The sequence below is a fragment of the Trachypithecus francoisi genome, unplaced genomic scaffold, assembly GCF_009764315.1.
Source record: "Trachypithecus francoisi isolate TF-2019V2 unplaced genomic scaffold, Tfra_2.0 Lachesis_group2, whole genome shotgun sequence".
Lineage (NCBI taxonomy): Eukaryota > Metazoa > Chordata > Mammalia > Primates > Cercopithecidae > Trachypithecus > Trachypithecus francoisi.
The window spans coordinates 177,438,883-177,457,058 of NW_022681465.1; the positions used below are offsets into that span (position 1 = coordinate 177,438,883).

Here is an 18,176-nt window from a genome sequence, read left to right on the forward strand (position 1 = left end):
TTTCCTGTTTTTGGTTAAATCAGTTCATTTCTCCTTCAAATTCCTTTATATACCACTGAAAGATTGTTATCTTATTTAATTGACTAAATTGTCCACACTGGACTTTGGAGATGAAAAGCTTAAGGAAGTACAATATTATAAAATTAACAAGGTAAATCTGAATAAAAAGTTGTCATTTGTTCTTTGCTGAATGTATTTGATGCCAAAATATTGTTTTGAAAATTTCAGAGTCAGATAAAACTTTTTTTCTTTATAATATCTAGGTTGGTTTTATTGAATTTTGATAATGTTGTCATCACATAGATGAAATATAATTATGTAGAACTTTGTGGAAAGCCATTTGGGTTTAGCAGAAGAGGCAATGCTTTATCTTAGTGTAATGGAGATATTGTTTTTTCATAGTGTAATGGAGAGAGGGCTAAAGAAGAAGCAATTACACATTTTGAAAAGCTCTTTGAAATTCTGGAAGAGAGGAAATCATCTGTTTTGAAAGCAATTGACTCCTCCAAGAAACTAAGATTAGACAAATTTCAGACTCAAATGGAAGAGTACCAGGGACTTCTAGAGAACAATGGACTTGTGGGATATGCTCAAGAAGTGTTAAAGGAGACGGATCCGTCCTGCTTTGTACAAACAGCAAAGCAGCTCCACCTCAGGTATTCTCTTTTACTTCTAACTTCAGAACCTCTTGAGCAATTTTATTAAATGCTGCTGTGTATTCTCACTGTAGCTCTGAGTGGTCCATAATGCTGTGTTAATGTGAGGTACATCTTGCCTCATTCTTAACTTTAATTTGGAATGAAGTGTGAGTTTTATTTTGTTAATCATGTTGCAGATATTTAGTTTGAGTTGCCTTCTTGAAGAATCATTTTTTGTATAAAATATCTGTCTGCAGAATACAGAAAGCCACAGAATCTTTGAAGAGCTTTAGACCTGCAGCTCAGACTTCTTTTGAAGACTATGTTGTTAATACCTCTAAACAAACAGAACTTCTTGGAGAATTATCTTTTTTCTCTAGTGGTAAGTCTTAATGAAGGCAAAAACCTCATTCTTTTTGTCTGAATTTATATTGTGTGGAAGAAAACACAAGTTCTCTTAAATTTAACATTATAAAACAGCATATCACTTGCCCAGGACTATCGTAGCATCCTGAAATCATATCCTATTTATGTTTTTGTAACTGTATTTTTATGCACAAAAACTATGTTTCATTAGTTTGTGTGTTTTTAAACATTGCATAAATAACATTATGTTGTATGTATTCTTTTTATAAATTCCTTTTTAGAAAATTAACGTAAATATTTGTTAATATGTGAAATTTTGGTTTAAAGTGATATTTTAACTGTTTACAGTATTTCGTAAGTAAATAAATCATTTTCCTACTAAGATACTTTTTTCTATTTTTTTCCTCTTTTGTAAAGCAATGCTGTATTGCACATCCTTGTCAGAATTTTTGGGGCAAGTGTATGTGGGTTTCTCGGACGGAAGCCTAGAGATGGACTCTGCAGGCTGTTTACATTGCTGTATTAGTTTGCTGGGGCTGCAGTGACAAAAGTGCCCTAGACTTAGTGGCTCAAACAATTTAATTTTCTTACGTTTCTAGAGACTAGAAGTAGGAGATCAGGGTGTGAGCAGGGTTGGTTTCTTCTGAACCTCTCCTCTTGGTTGATACATGGCTGTCTTCTCGCTGTGTCTTCACATGGTCCTCCGTGTGTGTGTGTGTGAGATCTAATCTTCTCTTTTTATAAAGGACACTGGTCATATTGGAGTAGGGCCCATTCCAATGACCTGATTTTAATTTGATTTCCTCTTTAAAGACCCTATTTTAAAATACAGTCACATTCTTAGGTACATACTGGGGTTTAGGACTTCAACTTGTGAATTTCCAGGGGCGAGGGGTGGGGTCTGGGGGACTGGGGAAGGATGCAGTTCAGCCCATAACACTTGCTTATGTTTCTGTTTTGCTACTCCCTGGCAGGGAGGTCTTCCTGGCCTGTTTTTCTTCTGCTTACCTCATTCCTCTCCCTAAGGTTTCTCTTCTAGTAATGGTGAACAATGACAGTCCTTAGAAAGATATGCTTATAGTGTAATTACTTTATAGGTACAGATTTGTAGATTTGTGTGTTAATAAAGGACATTTGTCTTGTTAAAAGTTTAAAACTCTGAAGGATGACTGCGACCTCTTTTTCAAATCTGTACCTGAATCTGATACTTATTTATTATGATTACCTTATTTTTTCAAAGATATTTGTCATCACTTAAAATGCTGATTGTATTTTATACACTATACTGTGTTTCCAAAATGTATACTTGAATAGTATATATACAAATATATTTTTGCTTACCTGTGAGTCCTAGGTCCTCCCTCCCTGTGGATCCCAAAGTGGTTGCTGGAAAGGTGAGGTTGAGGGTGGGTGGTCCTGGGTTATACCATTGTATAGCAAGGAAAGAGATGGATGAGAATGGGATAGCAGTCACTTAGCTTCTGGCTGATGGATCTTCCCCTCACTTTTTGCTACATGCATTTTTTTTTTTTTTTTTTTTTTTGAAAGCTATCTTTCAAAAAAAAGAAAGAAAAAGGGTATGGGGTAGGGGGCATAGTATTTGTGTTATTCTGTAACTTTTTTTTTAATTTTAAAATGTATTTTGGGTAACTTTCCAGAACTCATTATGGCTGCATAACGTGCAGTTATATAAACACAGCATACACAGACATGCTTCTACATTGGGAAATAAGGAGAGGAGACTTCTGCTGCTTATTCATGTCCTTCTCTGTGATTTGACATAAATGTGTGTGTGTAGCTTTTATAGCATATTGTTCTTAGCATATGATTCCAGCAGTTAAGCTTAGGAATTGGCTCTATAGAAAGGACTATGCATATGAACAAAGATTTAGCTTTTAATCATTTTATTTTTAGTGAAAAACCGGAAACCTGTTTCCAAAACTAAACAGTTAAATGTTGATATATCCATGTAGTAGTATACCACTGAGGGGGAAAATACTGGCAGGATCTATACAAAAGGGTTATAGTAAAATCTTTTAATGTGTATTTTTTAGTTTCTGATTTCCTTACAAAAATATGTATCATGATTCTATTCAGAAAAATTAATTTGCTTTGCAACTCTACAGAATAAAATATGAAAAGAAACAATATTCATTGAGAGGCCGGGCACCGGTGGCTTACGCCTGTAATCCCAGTACTTTGGGAGGCCAAGGTGGGCAGATCACGAGGTCAGGAGATCGAGACCATCCTGGCTAACCTGGTGAAACCCCGTCTGTACTAAAAACTCAAAAAATTAGTATGGCGTAGTGGCACGTACCTATAATCCGAGCTACTTGGGAGGCTGAGGCAGGAGAATCACTTGAACGTGGCAGGCGGAGGCTGGAGTGAGCTGAGATCATGCCACTGCACTCCAGCCTGAAAAACAGAGCAAGACTCTGTCTCAAAAAAAAAAAAAATTCATTGAGAATTTGATATTCTTACCAGACTTAGATTTTAAAATATTAAAATAATAGTTTGTTTAGGGAAGGACGTAGGTAAAAAAGTTTCAAGTCATGGGCTGTTATTCAGTAGGTAGAAGGCGTGTGGTTAAAAAAAATTTACTTGTGGCTTTGAGTCAGTTTTTTTTGTATTATTATTAGTTCTCCTTTCAGTTACAAATATAGATATACCTTTTAAATATAAAATATATTTAAAAATTTAATATATTTAATTTTGTGCTTTCTTATAGTATTATAAATTTAGAAAATTATTGGACAGTATAGAAATCAGTAAATAGCCAGGCGCGGTGGCTCATGCCTGTAATCCCAGCACTTTGGGAGGCTGAGGTGGGTGGATCACGAGGTCAGGAGATCCAGACCATTCTGGCTAACACGGTGAAACCCCGTCTCTACTAAAAATACAAAAAATTAGCTGGGTGTCGTGGCAGGCACCTGTAGTCCCAGCTACTCGGGAGGCTGAGGCAGGCGAATGGCATGAACCCTGGAGGTGGAGCTTGCAGTGAGCTGAGATCCGGCCACTGCATTTCTGCCTGGGAGATAGTGAGACTCTGTCTGGGGAAAAAAAAAAAATCAGTAAATATTGTTTATATGTTATTTTTTGAGGAAAACCACTGATTTTCAAATGTCAATATTTTAATGTTGTTTTCTATTTCATAATTCTTTCAGGCATAGATGTGCCAGAGATCAATGAGGAACAGAGCAAAGTTTATAACAATGCCTTGATAAATTGGCACCATCCAGAAAAGGATAAAGCTGATAGCTACGTTCTTGAATATCGGAAAATCAATAGAGAAGATGAAATGTCATGGAATGAGATAGAAGTGTGTGGAACAAGTAAAATAATTCAAGACTTGGAAAACAGTAGTACCTATGCTTTCAGAGTAAGAGCTTACAAGGGTTCGATCTGTAGTCCTTGCAGCAGAGAATTGATTCTTCATACTCCTCCAGCTCCAGGTATGGTGAATATCAGGAGTAAAAAAAGCATAGAGTTGCACGAGACCTTGATGAAATAAACTAGTCAATATCTCCATGTAGACCTGCATTGAAACCAGCTCTTGTTTTTGAAAGACTCCAGAAAAGTAGCTTCTGTCCCAACTGGGATTTAGAAATGAACTGAGTACTCGAATTTTACCTTGTAGGCTGAGAACAGGATTAGGTTTTAACTGGTATCAGATAGAGAAAAACATGGAAGGGAGAAATTCGGGTGAGCAGAGCTATTAAGTTGGGATTAAAATAGCATAAATGGTACTTTAAAAGTTTTAAATACATAATTCTGTATTTTTGGTTAGTTTATGGAAATCTCTAAAGCACAAGATCTAGGTAGGTATTTTTAAAATTTATTGGTGTAATATCCTAAAATATAATTTTGATTTAACCTAATTCTGATTTGTCTGGATTTTTTATCTAACTTGGCAATTCTCAGCTAATAGGGATGGAAGCCATATATTAGAACCACATGAATAACTTTTCCTCCCGCGCTAAAAGCTCCTCATGCCCAGTCATCGCCCCCTCCCTTCCCAAGTTAAAAACCACTGATACGACATATAGAGCGCCTGAAGATTTTTATAGAATGAGAATGACTTTAAAGGTTCATTGATGTTCACTATGATGTCTCCATGAACAAGGGATATTTAGAACCAAAGTTGTGCTCAGCCTGGTTAGCAGGAACACATTTTCCGCTTTCAGTCACTGCCTTACAGATACCTTTAATTGGATTTTAGGTCCACTGCTCCCTGCCTGTTTTTAGTGTCTTATGTACCCATATTTTCTGCACTCTCCTCTTTCTTCCTTTTTTCTTCAAAATAGAAAAGCACAATTTGTTTTTCATGCACATTGTGGCTTTTAAAAAATCGGAATACAAACATACAAGATTGGCTAAAATTATATTTCTTAAATTTTAATAAAATCCAATAGAGAGTTTTGGGATGAATTTGCAAGTATTAAGTATTTTATGATTTATGCTATTTCTGCTTCCTTGTCTAGTCTTTCTGCCTGAAAGTGGTAGAAAAACCTGGACATAATCGCTGTTTTCAGTCACATAGTGGAGGGGGAGGGAGGAGAGGAAGTGTTAAGGGTTGTCTTCCTTTTTATGAGAGAAGATACATGACCAGGGTGACCCTTTAAATTTATTTTGCAAACTGGGAGACTTTTGAGATTGAGAGCAAGCACAAATAATCATGCCAGGAAAATAGGCATTAGCAGGAAGAATGGTTGGCTCACATGTTGGTAATGGTTGTAGTTTGCTAGCAGCCTTTTTGGTGGTGGAGTCTGGTGGCTCTGTCAACCAAGCTGGGATGCAGTGGCACCATCTCAGCTCACTAGCTCACTGCAACCTCTGTCTCCTAGGTTCAAGCAATTCTTCTGCCTCAGCCTCCTGAGCAGTAGCTGGGGTTACAGACGCGCAGGCCAGCATGCCTGGCTAATTTTTGTATTTTTAGTAAAGCCAGCTTTCACCATGTTGGCCAGGCTGGTCTCAAACTCCTAACCTCAAGTGATCTGCCCACCTTGACCTCCCAAAGTGCTGGCGTTATAGGCGTGAGCCACCACGCCCAGCTGCTAGCAGCCTGTTTAAAAAATATATATATAGAGAGAGAGATGGGGTCTCACTGTGTTGTCTGTGCTGGCCTCAAACTCCTGAACTCAAGCAATCCTCCTGCCTCCCGTGTAGCTAGGACTAAAGGTGTGCACAACGATGCCTGGAGGTCATTTTTTTAAATTGGGATGTAATAAAGAAAAATGTATTATCTTAACAGTTTTTAAGTATACAGCTCATTGGCATTAAGTACATTTACAGTATTGTTCAACTATCACCACTTGTATCTCCTTAACTTTCATTATTCTAAACTGAAACCCTGTATCCATTAAACAGTTACTCCTGTTTCCCCTCTCCCCAGAGGCTGGTAACTTCGATTCTAATTTCTGTCTCTATGAATGTGCCTATTCTAGGTATCTCATATAACTGGAATAATGCAATATTTGTCCTTTTACATCTGGCTTATTTATCCATGTTGTAGCATGTATCCAAATTCATCCATGTTGTAGCACGTATCCAAATTTATCCATACATGTTGTAGGATGTATCCAAATTTATCCATGTTGTAGCATGTATCCAAATCTTTCCTTTTTAAGGCTGAATAATATTCCATTGTTTGTGTATACCACATTTTCTTTATTCATCTGTTGATGGACTTAGTTGTTTCCCCATTGGCTAGCAGCCAATGTTATGCTTAATATATTTGAATCAATATAGACTTATGGAAGTAGTATCATCATTCTGTAGATGAAGAAATTAAAGTTTGGATCAAACTCTAGTTAAATGCTTGAGCGGGATTCAAACCCAGGTCTCTCTCAACCCAAAAGCTGTGTTTTTGTTTTTATTTTTGTTTTTTTTTTACACTGTCCCATGTTTCTTATGTCTGCCATGTTGGTTGATACAGAAAAAGCTCTATTAAAATAGCTAAAGTGTCCCAAATTAACAAAACTTACAATAAGAAAATATAGAGCTATTTATGAAAATATATAACTCTTTATTATTTTTTCTTTAAGAAATATAAAAGAACAAATTTAGTAGTGTGAAATACCTGATAGATTTGCTATCTCTATTCCAAAGAGCTGTTTTTATAAATTTTCACATGTATTTAAAATATTTTCATCTGCTTTTTGAGATTTCTGAAGATTTTTAGGTAGAGAATATACTGGGTAGGATATATTGCTAAGTTGGGTTTGGTTTGTCGTAGTTGTCTGGTGTAGTGTGACACCGCCTTCCCGCTTCCTGTCTCTCTTCAGTAATTTCTGTAAGAAAACCTATCGGATTTAACAAACTAGCGCAATGATGATTTTTAGCCTGATATTAATTTTAAGCTCTATTTAGTTTTCAGCTTTCTCTTTGATGAAAAATGTGGCTATAATAATGAACACCTCCTGCTGAACTTGAAGAGGGACCGTGTAGAGAGTAGAGCTGGATTTAATCTTCTGCTTGCTGCAGAACGCATCCAAGTGGGTTATTACACAAGCTTAGACTACATCATTGGAGATACTGGTATTACAAAAGGAAAACACTTCTGGGCCTTCCGTGTGGAACCGTATTCATACCTGGTAAAAGTGGGCGTTGCTTCTAGCGATAAACTACAAGAATGGCTCCGTTCTCCCCGGGATGCAGTTAGTCCAAGGTAGGTTTTTGTATTGATCTAGAACTTGATAATTTTTGAAAGTAAGCCTGAAAATAGATTTGACTTTATTACATTTGGAGTATACATTTCTTATTTCTTAGATTCTAGTATTTTGGCTGTGGCTTGATTGAGAAAAGGAGCTGGGTGTTCTTGTAATCACACATTGAATAAGGAGAGTTAGCAGTTACATTTTAATATCATGGGGAAATCTGTTTTGGATATCTCTTGATTATGATATAGCTTCACAGTTTTAAATTTTGAAAGTCTTTTGCATTTTACCTAAATTATGTGATAAAAATTACCCAGGTGTATAATACAATGCCTCTAATTGTCATACTTCACCATTAAGTTGTTCTTTTCTTATGGGACACAGTTTCTTTAAACTTTCCCTTAAGTCCTTTTCAAAACTGGGTCGTGGTAGACATATTTCCACAGCAAAGACTTCCAGTTTCTTAAGAGATTGACCAGTGAAGATTGTGCAGTTTAGTTCTTTTAGACGGAGTAAGGTCAACTGGCTTTGAAAAATAATTTTTGACCACTCATGTGAACAGTATCCCAGCTTAACAATCCGAATGATAGGAAAAGCTTTTTGCAGAAAGGTGAAAAATTTATATAATGCTGAAAATTGTAACAGTAAAACATAGTGGCATGTCCACTTGATAGAAAATTCGTATTAATGTTTAAAAAGTTGATAACGTGAGAAAGATTAGAAGTGGAGAAACCCAATAAACATTGTTGATGCAGTATTATCCAAAATATATAAAAAGCAACATAGGCATATTGAAAAAAATGGGGAACGTGTTTCAAAATATTCTATAAGTTTTTATTGTTTTATGATAAAGGCGAAAAAGCTTCATAATCTTTGTTTGCCTCATACATCCATGTTGAAATTCCAACCAGGAAATAGAGTTCTTGGGACGAGAATGAAACATGCTTTTTTCTCGTGCGTATTTTACAGTGCTTGTATATTTCACTTAGCCTGGTAATTCCTTGGTTTAGGGCATACATCTTATCTTTGTATTTTCTTTTTTTTCTTTTATTTATTTATTTTTTCTTTTGAGATGGAGTTGTGCTCTTGTTGCCCAGGCTGGAGTGCAATGGCACGATCTTAGCTCAGCGCAACCTCTGCCTCTTGGGTTCAAGCGATTCTCCTGCCTCAGCCTCCCAAATAGCTGGGATTATAGGCATGCACCACAACACCCAGCTAATTTTTTGTATTTTTAGTAGAGACGGGATTTCTCCCTGTTGGTCAGGCTAGTCTTGAACTCCCAACCTTAGGTGATCCACCTCCCTCGGCCTCCCAAAGTGCTGGGATTACAGGCGTGAGCCACCGCGCCCAGCCTGTATTTTCTTACACAGTTTTGTGTTAGCTTAGCAACAGGAATATGTTCTGAGAAATATATTGCAAGGCAATTTCGTTGTTGCGAGAACATCATAGAATGTTCTTACGCAGACTTAGATGGAATAGTCTGCTACACACTTAGGCTATATGTAACAGTCTTTTGGTCCTGGAATACAAACCTGTACAGCATGTACTGTAATACTGTAGGCAATTTTAATACAATGGTAAGTATGTGTGTATCTAAACATAGAAAAGGTACAGTAAAAATAAGTTATAAAAGATAACAAATTGTATGCTTGTGTAGGGCACTTACCATGAATGGAGCTTGCAGGACTGGAAGTTCTCTGGGTGCATCCATGAGTGAATTTGAAGGCCTAGGACATTGCTGCACACTCCTGTAAACTTTATAAACACACTATACACTCAGGCTGCACTAAATTTATTTAAATATATTCTTCTTTAAGAAATTAACCTTAGCTTTATAAACTTTCAATTAAAAAAATTTTTTTAACTCTCTTGTAGGCACACTTAGCTTAAAACACTAACACATTGTACATCTATATACATTTTTTATACATCTATATGCATTTTTTATACATCTATATGCATTTTTTTTTTGAGATGGAGTTTTGCTTTTGTTGCCCAGGCTGGAGTGCAATGGCGTGATCTCAGCTCACCACAACCTCCGCCTCCTGGATTCAAGCAATTCTCCTGCCTCAGCCTCCCGACTAGCTGGGATTACAGGCATGCGCCACCATGCCCAGCTAATTTTGTATTTTTAGTAGAGATGAGGTTTCCCTATGTCAGTCAGGCTGGTCCTGACCTCAGGTGATCACCCTCCTCAGCCTCCCAAAGTGCTGGATTACAGACGTGAGCTACCACGCCTGGCCCAAAAAAAAATTTTTATAGCCTGTTCTACAAGTTTTTTTTTTTTTTAATTTTTTAAATGTTTAACATTTTAAGCATTTTTGTTAAAAATGAAGACACAAACATAATAGCCTGTCCAGGGTCAAGATCATCAGTGTCGCTGTCTTCCACTTCCATGTCTTGTCCCACTGGAAGGTCTTCAGGGGCAGGAACATGCATGGAGCTGTCATTCCTAGGATAAGAGTGCCGCCTTCTGGAAAACCTCCTGAAGGGCCTGCCTGAGGCTGTTTTACAGTTAACATTTTTTTTAATAAATAGAAGGAGTAAATCTACAATAACAGTAAAAACATTGTATAATAAATACATGACCCAGTAACAGTCACTTATTAAATATTGCATAATGTACATAATTGTATGTGTTACACTTTTGGTTAACAACTGGAAGCACAAGTTTGTTTATAACAGTATCACCACAAACATGTAATGCGTTATACTACAGCCTTACAGTGGCTACCACGTCACTAAGCTATAGGAATTTATTTATTTATTTATTTATTTGTTTATTTATTTAAGACAAGGTCTTGCTGTGTCGCCGAGACTGCAGTGCAGTGGCGCTATCTCGATCCACTGTAGCTTCACTTCCTGGGTTCAAGTGATTCTTGTGCCTCAGCCTCCTGAGTAGCTGGGACTGCAAGCATACACCACCATGCCTGGCTGATTTTTGTATTTTTAGTAGAGATAGGGTTTTGCCATGTTGGCAAGGTTGGTCTCGAACTCCTGGCCTGAAGTGGTGCACCTGCCTTGGCCTCCCAGAGTGCTGGGATTACAGGCATGAGCCACTGCGCCCAACTGAAATATTTTAGTTTCGTTATAATCTTATGGGACCACTGTGGTATATGAGGTGTGTTGTTGACTGAAATGTTATGTGGTGCATGATTGTATATGATTCTGTGCTATAAAAATGTAACATTTGATCAGTTCCTTCACTGCCCGCTGCTCCCTCACCTTTTGGAAGGCTAAATGGTTTTCTAGGGTTTCACTTGTGTATGTAACTAAAGCAGTGTTTAATGACAGGGAATTTGGGGCTGAGTCTGTGGTATAATTCTAAATTGCAATATGTCATTTTTATATTTTTGATTTTGTTTTAATAGAAAGCTTTTGATGTAAAAATTATTTTAACTTCATATCAGTGTATATTATCCTGTGAAAATGCTTTGAAGATACCTAGATCTATGGTTGAAGATACAGATACTTTGTGTATTGTGTTTCAGATATGAGCAAGACAGTGGGCATGACAGTGGGAGTGAGGATGCCTGTTTTGATTCTTCACAACCGTTTACCTTAGTTACTATAGGCATGAAGAAATTTTTTATACCCAAGTCACCTACTTCTTCTAATGAACCTGAAAATAGAGTTCTTCCTATGCCAACAAGTATTGGGATTTTCCTTGACTATGATAAAGGCAAAGTAAGTTTCTATGATATGGATCACATGAAATGTCTTTATGAGCGCCAAGTGGACTGTTCACATACACTGTATCCAGCATTTGCATTAATGGGCAGTGGAGGAATTCAGCTTGAAGAACCCATCACAGCAAAATATTTGGAATACCAAGAGGACATGTAGTTGAAACATCTGATGTGACTCAGGACAAAAACTGTGAACAAAGCAATGCCTTAGCGTTAACCTTCGTAACTAATTACATATCACTGAGTGTTCTGTCACCACACATGTTTGAGTATGATTCTTCTTGAAATACAGAAAATCTAAACAGTCTTGTGTCTTCTATGTCATTGTTCTGCTTTTCACAAATGATGAAAGTGAAGATGTTCTTTCCAAGTTAATACTGAAATGGTTAGCTTTTACTTTATGTACAGGATATCTAATTTATTTCTGTCAGCTGGTGTTGCTGACACTTTCCTGATGGGGGGGATACAGGGGGATACAAAAGTATTTATTATGCTTCTCGTGTTTGATTTTTCATTTTTATATCATGTTTATGTCCTAAGAGAAGATATTTTTTAAATGCCTTATGGATAGGAATTAGGACTAAGCAATGTGTCTTGCATTTGTTTTCAAGAGGAAAACAAAGCTCTAGATAGGTGAAAAGCAAAACACCATAAAAATGGTAGTATATTTAAGTGGAAAATTAATGTATTTTAAAGTGTGTAACTATTAAAAGTATATTGCCTGGAAAAGGAATACTACTGTTTTGTTAAGACCACAAACTGTATTGTTAAGGACATTTGAAGAGTCTGCTTAGCTGTAACACTCATTTACCAGCATGGGTAGTAAGCATGGTTTCTTGCAGAAAACACAAAGTTCTCGGCCAACACATTAAACTTACCGCTTTATATACTTTTTTTCAAAGAAATTTATCTTCAGTTTTTCTTCTGTGGAAATATTTGTTCTTATATCAAAGAATTATTTTTCAGATATATTGGTAAAGATGGACTGATATTAAAGTCATATTTATTCTTTTACCCCCTTACTGTGTTTTGTGATTTTCATTTTTGGCCCAATTATTACGTATCAGGTTTTCCTGGTTTATATTTACATGTTTGAAAAGTTCATTATATATTTTAGTAGCGTTACATCTATTATAAATTTTTATAACATCGTTCACTTATGTGGCATTTTCTGTTTCTCATTGGTAATAAGCATTTCTAATATAAGCCAGTAAAAATACAAATTTAATTACTTAGAAATGATAACTAAGATCACAATGACTGTGTACCCTTTAAAATATCTTTTAATTTGAAGAATTACATTCTATCTAAACTGTGTGTTTTTGAAAGGTGTTCTTACAAGTAGGTGGTTTTTATTTAAACTACTTATTTTTTTGAAGTTAAAATGTTCAGAAACTACTGTTATGCATTGTAGCAGTAATCATTTATGGAATGCTTTTGACATGTTTTAGCAGAGTAACCAAACTTTTGGGCCTGTTTTTTTTGGTTGTCCTTGTTGTTTTATTTTTAATGAAAATCTGTTACTCAGGCTGGTAGCATTAAATTAGCTTTTTACCCTCAACTCAAGTAGAAAATATCATGGAGGATTTCAGTGTTTAGCAGGCTGTTAATTTCCCATCTATGAATAGCACTTTATGACGTAGGCTAAACTAAGCAAATAATGCAGTGTTATGTGGATCATTGTGCAATAAAGCTGCTAAAGTCACATTTGTGGTTAAGTTTGATACTCAAGCCTTGTACAAGCACATACCATGTAGACATTTTTAAATATGAAGCTTTAACAGGAATAGGATAGCCGTTTCAAGCATTGTACAATTGTAAATAAATTGTTGTGTTTCTTTCATTTTTAATAAAAAATTAAAAAGAATTCAAGTGTAATTATTCAAATCTGCATTCCAGGAATTTTTAGTATGTTTACATGAAAAGTTGAAAGAAATTGATTATGAAAACATGATTAGCTGTACATAATAACTCAGAGCTACCAGTTTTATATGAAATCATTTTGAACATTTATTAGCTTAATTTCTGTGGAAATGATTATTAGAGAAGCTTAACATAAAACTTCAATTGTTTCATATATTAAATTGTTTAATATTTCTTTTCTGATACATAATAGATCAGGTTTTGACCAGATGAGCGGTCCTTTGTTCACATTCGTACTCTTTGATCTGCGATTCTGGTAGTTGTGGTCGGTTGTGGATCACAATGAATCGTTACTAATGCTTGATGGATCTTAAAGTTTTTTCTTTCAAGGCTATCCCTATGATTCTCAATAATTTAATTGTCATGTGCACAGTTGCTCTCTTGAAAATAGTAGGAGTCAGAGCTATCTCCTTTTGGGGACTGAACATAATCTGGGCCTGTTAAATCTCTTGCCACAGCCCATAATCTGATAAGGCCCTGGAAGTGTGTCTCGTGTGGAAATATAATCAATTGTATTGCTACAGTATTATAGGCAAAAATACTCTTAAGAAAGAAATTATGTTATACCAGACAAGATTTGCATTCATTTTAAAGGAGTTTTATCTGCTTGTTGATGGGAATATCCTAAAATTAGAGTTTTTCTTGAGACTCTTCTGCTTTAAAAATAAACTTGAAGAAATTTCATTTTGTTAAGTTTGATTTGGAACTATTTCATTCATTTCACAAAAAGTTTTTAACTCCTGCTGTCTGAAAAGCATAGTGCTGTGCAGTGGGCATAAAGGGAACAAGACAGCCTGCTAGGTGCCTGTTTTCATGGAGGTTATCTGCTAGCAAGGAGAGATGATAAAAACAGGGAAGGGGCTACAGACTGCTGGAGGTGGGAATTGGCATTTGATTTGGTGGTTAGGGTAACCCCTCTAAGGAAGATGTAAATTTGACACCTGATCGCTAAGGAACTGCCATGCGAAGATACGTGTGAAAAAGGCTTTAGGCTGGTGAATTGTTCAGAGTTCTGAGAGGAAATAGAATTCACCAGATATGGTTCAAAGGAAAAGTTCATGAAAGAATTGCCTAGCAATATGGGCAGCTGTAAAGAAGCACAAGCACTGGTGAGGCACTTAATACTAGCAACCGCCTGGAGCCATTATTGCCTATAGCAGTGATGCCAGAATAAGGACAAGAGGAAAAAATCGTGTTTCTTGGATCTCAGAAGATTAAGATTTCATTGCAGGAACTGAGGTCGCCATGAAAGGCAGCTATTGTCAGAGATGTGGTGTCACCCTCCACCTATTCTACTGGTGCTGTTTATTGGCCAAACCCAACCGGTAGACAGCCAAAAAGGGCTCTCTAGGGATGCAGACAGCAGGATTTATCTTCCTGGGGGAGAGAAGGGGAAGAATAGGCATGGTGGTGGCTGAGGGGGTACTGTAAATGGGAAAATGGACATGGTGCTGACTGCTTAAATAAAGGTATTTATAATGTTCCAAGATGTTAGAACAACTCAAAAGGAACTGTTTTGAAGACTTGGAAAGCTATTGCAACTTTTTGTTTCGACTTTCTGGTATTTCTGTTCCCAGTTGGCCATTCCATGCTGAGATAATCTGAGACTATAGGAGTTGCTGCTTCTCTTGAGTTTATGCCTCTTATTTGAGCTCTTCCCTTTGCAATAGAGAAGAATCATTGTTACAATTAAAAAAGAGTAAACTTAAAATTCTGGCAAGACTCTGACCTGAAAGATTGTAGAATATTGTCAAAATACAAATAAATTGAAATATACCATACATGAATTATAGACTATAGTTTGAATACCTATGGATAACTTAAAAATGCTTCAAAATAAAATTCTTTTTCCCTAGATTCCTTTTTGTAACCTATCTGAACTCAGTAGTTGGCTTCTTTTTATTTATGTTTGTAATTTCAACTTTAATTTTCCAGTTGGGGGTAGGTGTGACGGATTTTTACATGGCTATGTTGTGTGATGCTAAGGTTTGTGATATCTTGTCACCCAGGCAGTGAGCATAGTACCCAACAATTTTTCATCCCTTGTCCCCTCCGTCTCTTCTTTATTAGTCCCCAGTGTCTGTTGTTGCTAGCTTTATGTCCGTGAGTACCCAATATTTAACTCCCACCTGTGAGAACGTGCAGTTTTCTGTTCTTGGGTTATTTCACTTATGATAATGGCTTCCAGCTGCATCCATGTTGCTGCAAAGGGAGTGATTTTGTTCTTTTTTATGGTTGTATAGTGTTCCATGGTGGATATGTATCATATTTTCTTTATCCAATCCGCTGTTGATTGGCATCTATGTTGATTCCATGTCTTTGCTGTTGTGAATAGTGCTGTGATCAACATATGTGTGCATGTGTCTTATAGAATCATATATTTTCATTTGGCTATATATCCAGTAATGAGATTACTGAGTCAAATGTAGCTAATTCCTTTGAGAAATCCCCAAACTATCTTCTTCAGTGGCTGTACTAATTTACATTCCTACCAACAGTGTTTAAGCATTTCCTTTGCAGCCTCACCAGCATCAGTTATTTTTGGACTTTTTAATAATAGCCATTCTGAGGCCAAGTGTGGTGGCTCGCGCCTGTAATCCCAGCACTTTGGGAGGCTGAGGCGGGTGGATCATGAGGTCAGGGATTTGAGACCAGCCTGACCAACATGGTGAAACGCCATCTCTACTAAAAATACAAAAATTAGCTTGGCGTGCTGGCGGGCGCCTGTAATCCCAGCTATTCAACAGGCTGAGGCAGGAGAATTGCTTGAACCCGGGAGGTGGAGGTTGCAGTTAGCCGAGATCACGCCACTGCACTCCAGCCTGGGTAAAAGAGTGAGACTCCATCTAAAATAATAATAATAATAATAATAATAATAGCCATTCTGACTGCTGTGAAATAGTATCTCATTGTGGTTTTTGATTTGCATTTCTCTGATGAATAGTGATGTTGAGGCTTTTTTCCTATGTTTGTTGGCTGCTTGTATGTCTTCTTTTGAGAAGTATCTGTTCATGTCCTTTGCCCATGTTTTCAATGAAGTTATTTGTTTTTTGTTTGTTCAATTACGTTTCTTATAGATTCTGGATATTAGAACTTTATCAGATGCATAGTTTGCAGATATTTTCTTCCAACCTGTAGGTTTTCTGTTGACTCTGTTGATAGTTTCTCTTGCTGTGCAGAAGCTCTTTTTTAGGTCCCATTTTTCAACTTTTGTTTTTGTTGCAACTGGTTTTGAGAATGCAGTCATACATTTTTTCCCAAGGCAAGTATCCAGAGTGGTGTTTCCTAGGTTTTCTTCTGTAGTTCTTACTGTTTGAGGTCTTACATTTAAATCTTTCATCCATCTTGAGTTAATTTTTATATATGGTAAAAGGTCCACTTTAATTCTTTGCATATAGCTAGTTTTCCCAGCACCATTTATTGAATAGGGAGTCCTTTCTCCATTGATCATTTCTGTAAACTCTGTCAAAGATCAGATGGCTGTAGGTGTGTGGCTTCATTTCTGGATTCTCTATTCTGTTCCATTGGCCTATGTGTCTAGTTTTGTACCAGTACCATGCTGTTTTGGTTACTGAAGGTTTATAGTATAGTAAGAGGTCAGGTAATATGATGCCTCTGGCTTTGTTATTTTTGCCTAGGATTGGTTTGGCTCTTTGGGCTCTTTTTGATTCCATGTGAATTTTAAATGCCACCAGTGCATGCTTTGGGAGGACCTTAAAAAGTTCCTCAGTGGTTATGTTGACATGTGGTTCAAATGCAGTCTGACTTTATGCTGATCGGGCAGATTATATGACTGCTTATGGATATCTGCATGCTTTTCCTTTTAATCTCTCAAGTCTTCATCTCCTAAGACAAGAATCTTCTAAGTGCAAAGATAATATCCTTCAGAATAGTATGCCTGTCTTATGATCTTAAGACAATTGAAGTAACTCTTTTTCCTTCCTTGTAGGGTGATGAACAATGTTAGCCACTATAAAAGTATTTTATAATCTCTTAAAAATAATAATATGTACACATATCTGCAAATCTCCAAGAAAATAAATGCAAGAGTTTATAAAGTCAAATAAGACACATAAAAACAGATTTCCAGTCCCCCATCTCTGCCCCCAACAAGCCCCTCAGTCAGCAACATTGTTCTCCTGCATTAACAGCTATATTAATGCTATCCGTTTTTTGCTAAATATTAGGCATTATTTATCAACATTATGTAATGTTAAATGAGGATTTTAGCATCTAAGTATTGTTTGATATTCAGCCAGGTAGGTGTATTATGATTACATTTCTTTCTGTCTTTTTTTTTTCCTTCTTTCTTGGAGTTAATGAATACCTGTTTCTCTTACTTAGTTTTCTTTGAATCTCTAAGTGGTTCTGTGCTTTCCAAAAGCTCTGTAAATGGTCTAGTAAGGCATTTCTACAGGGTCAAACATATTTCTATTTGTTTTTCCTGGAGAATCTCTCTTATAACTGTCATCCTACTTCAGTATGACTGGTTAGTTCCTGGGCCTGCTACATAGCTCTTGGGGCTTTCTTTTGCCTTTATTCTAGGAATAACCTTTCCTTCTCTTCCAAATTAAATCCTATTTCCTGGATCCTATGTCTGTGTTTTAGTTAGTTTATGTCCTTGTCTTAGTAAAGTATATTCTCCAGTGTTTTGAGAGAAGATGAGAGAAGGTAGAAGTTTTGAAATTTTGCATGCTCTAAGATTTCTTTGCTCTAGCTTCCACTTAACGGTTCAAAATTGTTTTCTTATTTTTCAAGGCATTATTCTGTTATCTACTAGCAGGCAGTCTTGCTAGTGAAGTCTGATGCCATTTTAATTATTGATTCTTTAGACATGAACTGTATGCTCTGGAAACTTTTAGCTTCTATTTTTATCTCTGGTGTTTTGAAATTTTATAATATTT

The 18,176-nt window shown here is 36.4% G+C and overlaps 1 protein-coding gene across 2 annotated transcripts in view; it reads left to right on the forward strand.

The window, feature by feature from the left end:
• The window catches only part of TRIM36 (tripartite motif containing 36), a 57,979-nt gene extending 44,763 nt beyond the window's left edge, over positions 1–13,216 (forward strand). For both annotated transcript variants that reach the window (XM_033181519.1, XM_033181518.1), the window contains exons 6-10: positions 403–656; positions 896–1,020; positions 4,169–4,456; positions 7,374–7,671; positions 11,152–13,216. In XM_033181519.1, coding sequence (XP_033037410.1) covers positions 403–656; positions 896–1,020; positions 4,169–4,456; positions 7,374–7,671; positions 11,152–11,506 — 1,320 coding nt within the window. In that variant the 3' untranslated portion in view covers positions 11,507–13,216. The remainder of the gene's footprint in view (positions 1–402; positions 657–895; positions 1,021–4,168; positions 4,457–7,373; positions 7,672–11,151) is intronic.
• Positions 13,217–18,176: the final 4,960 nt, after the last annotated feature.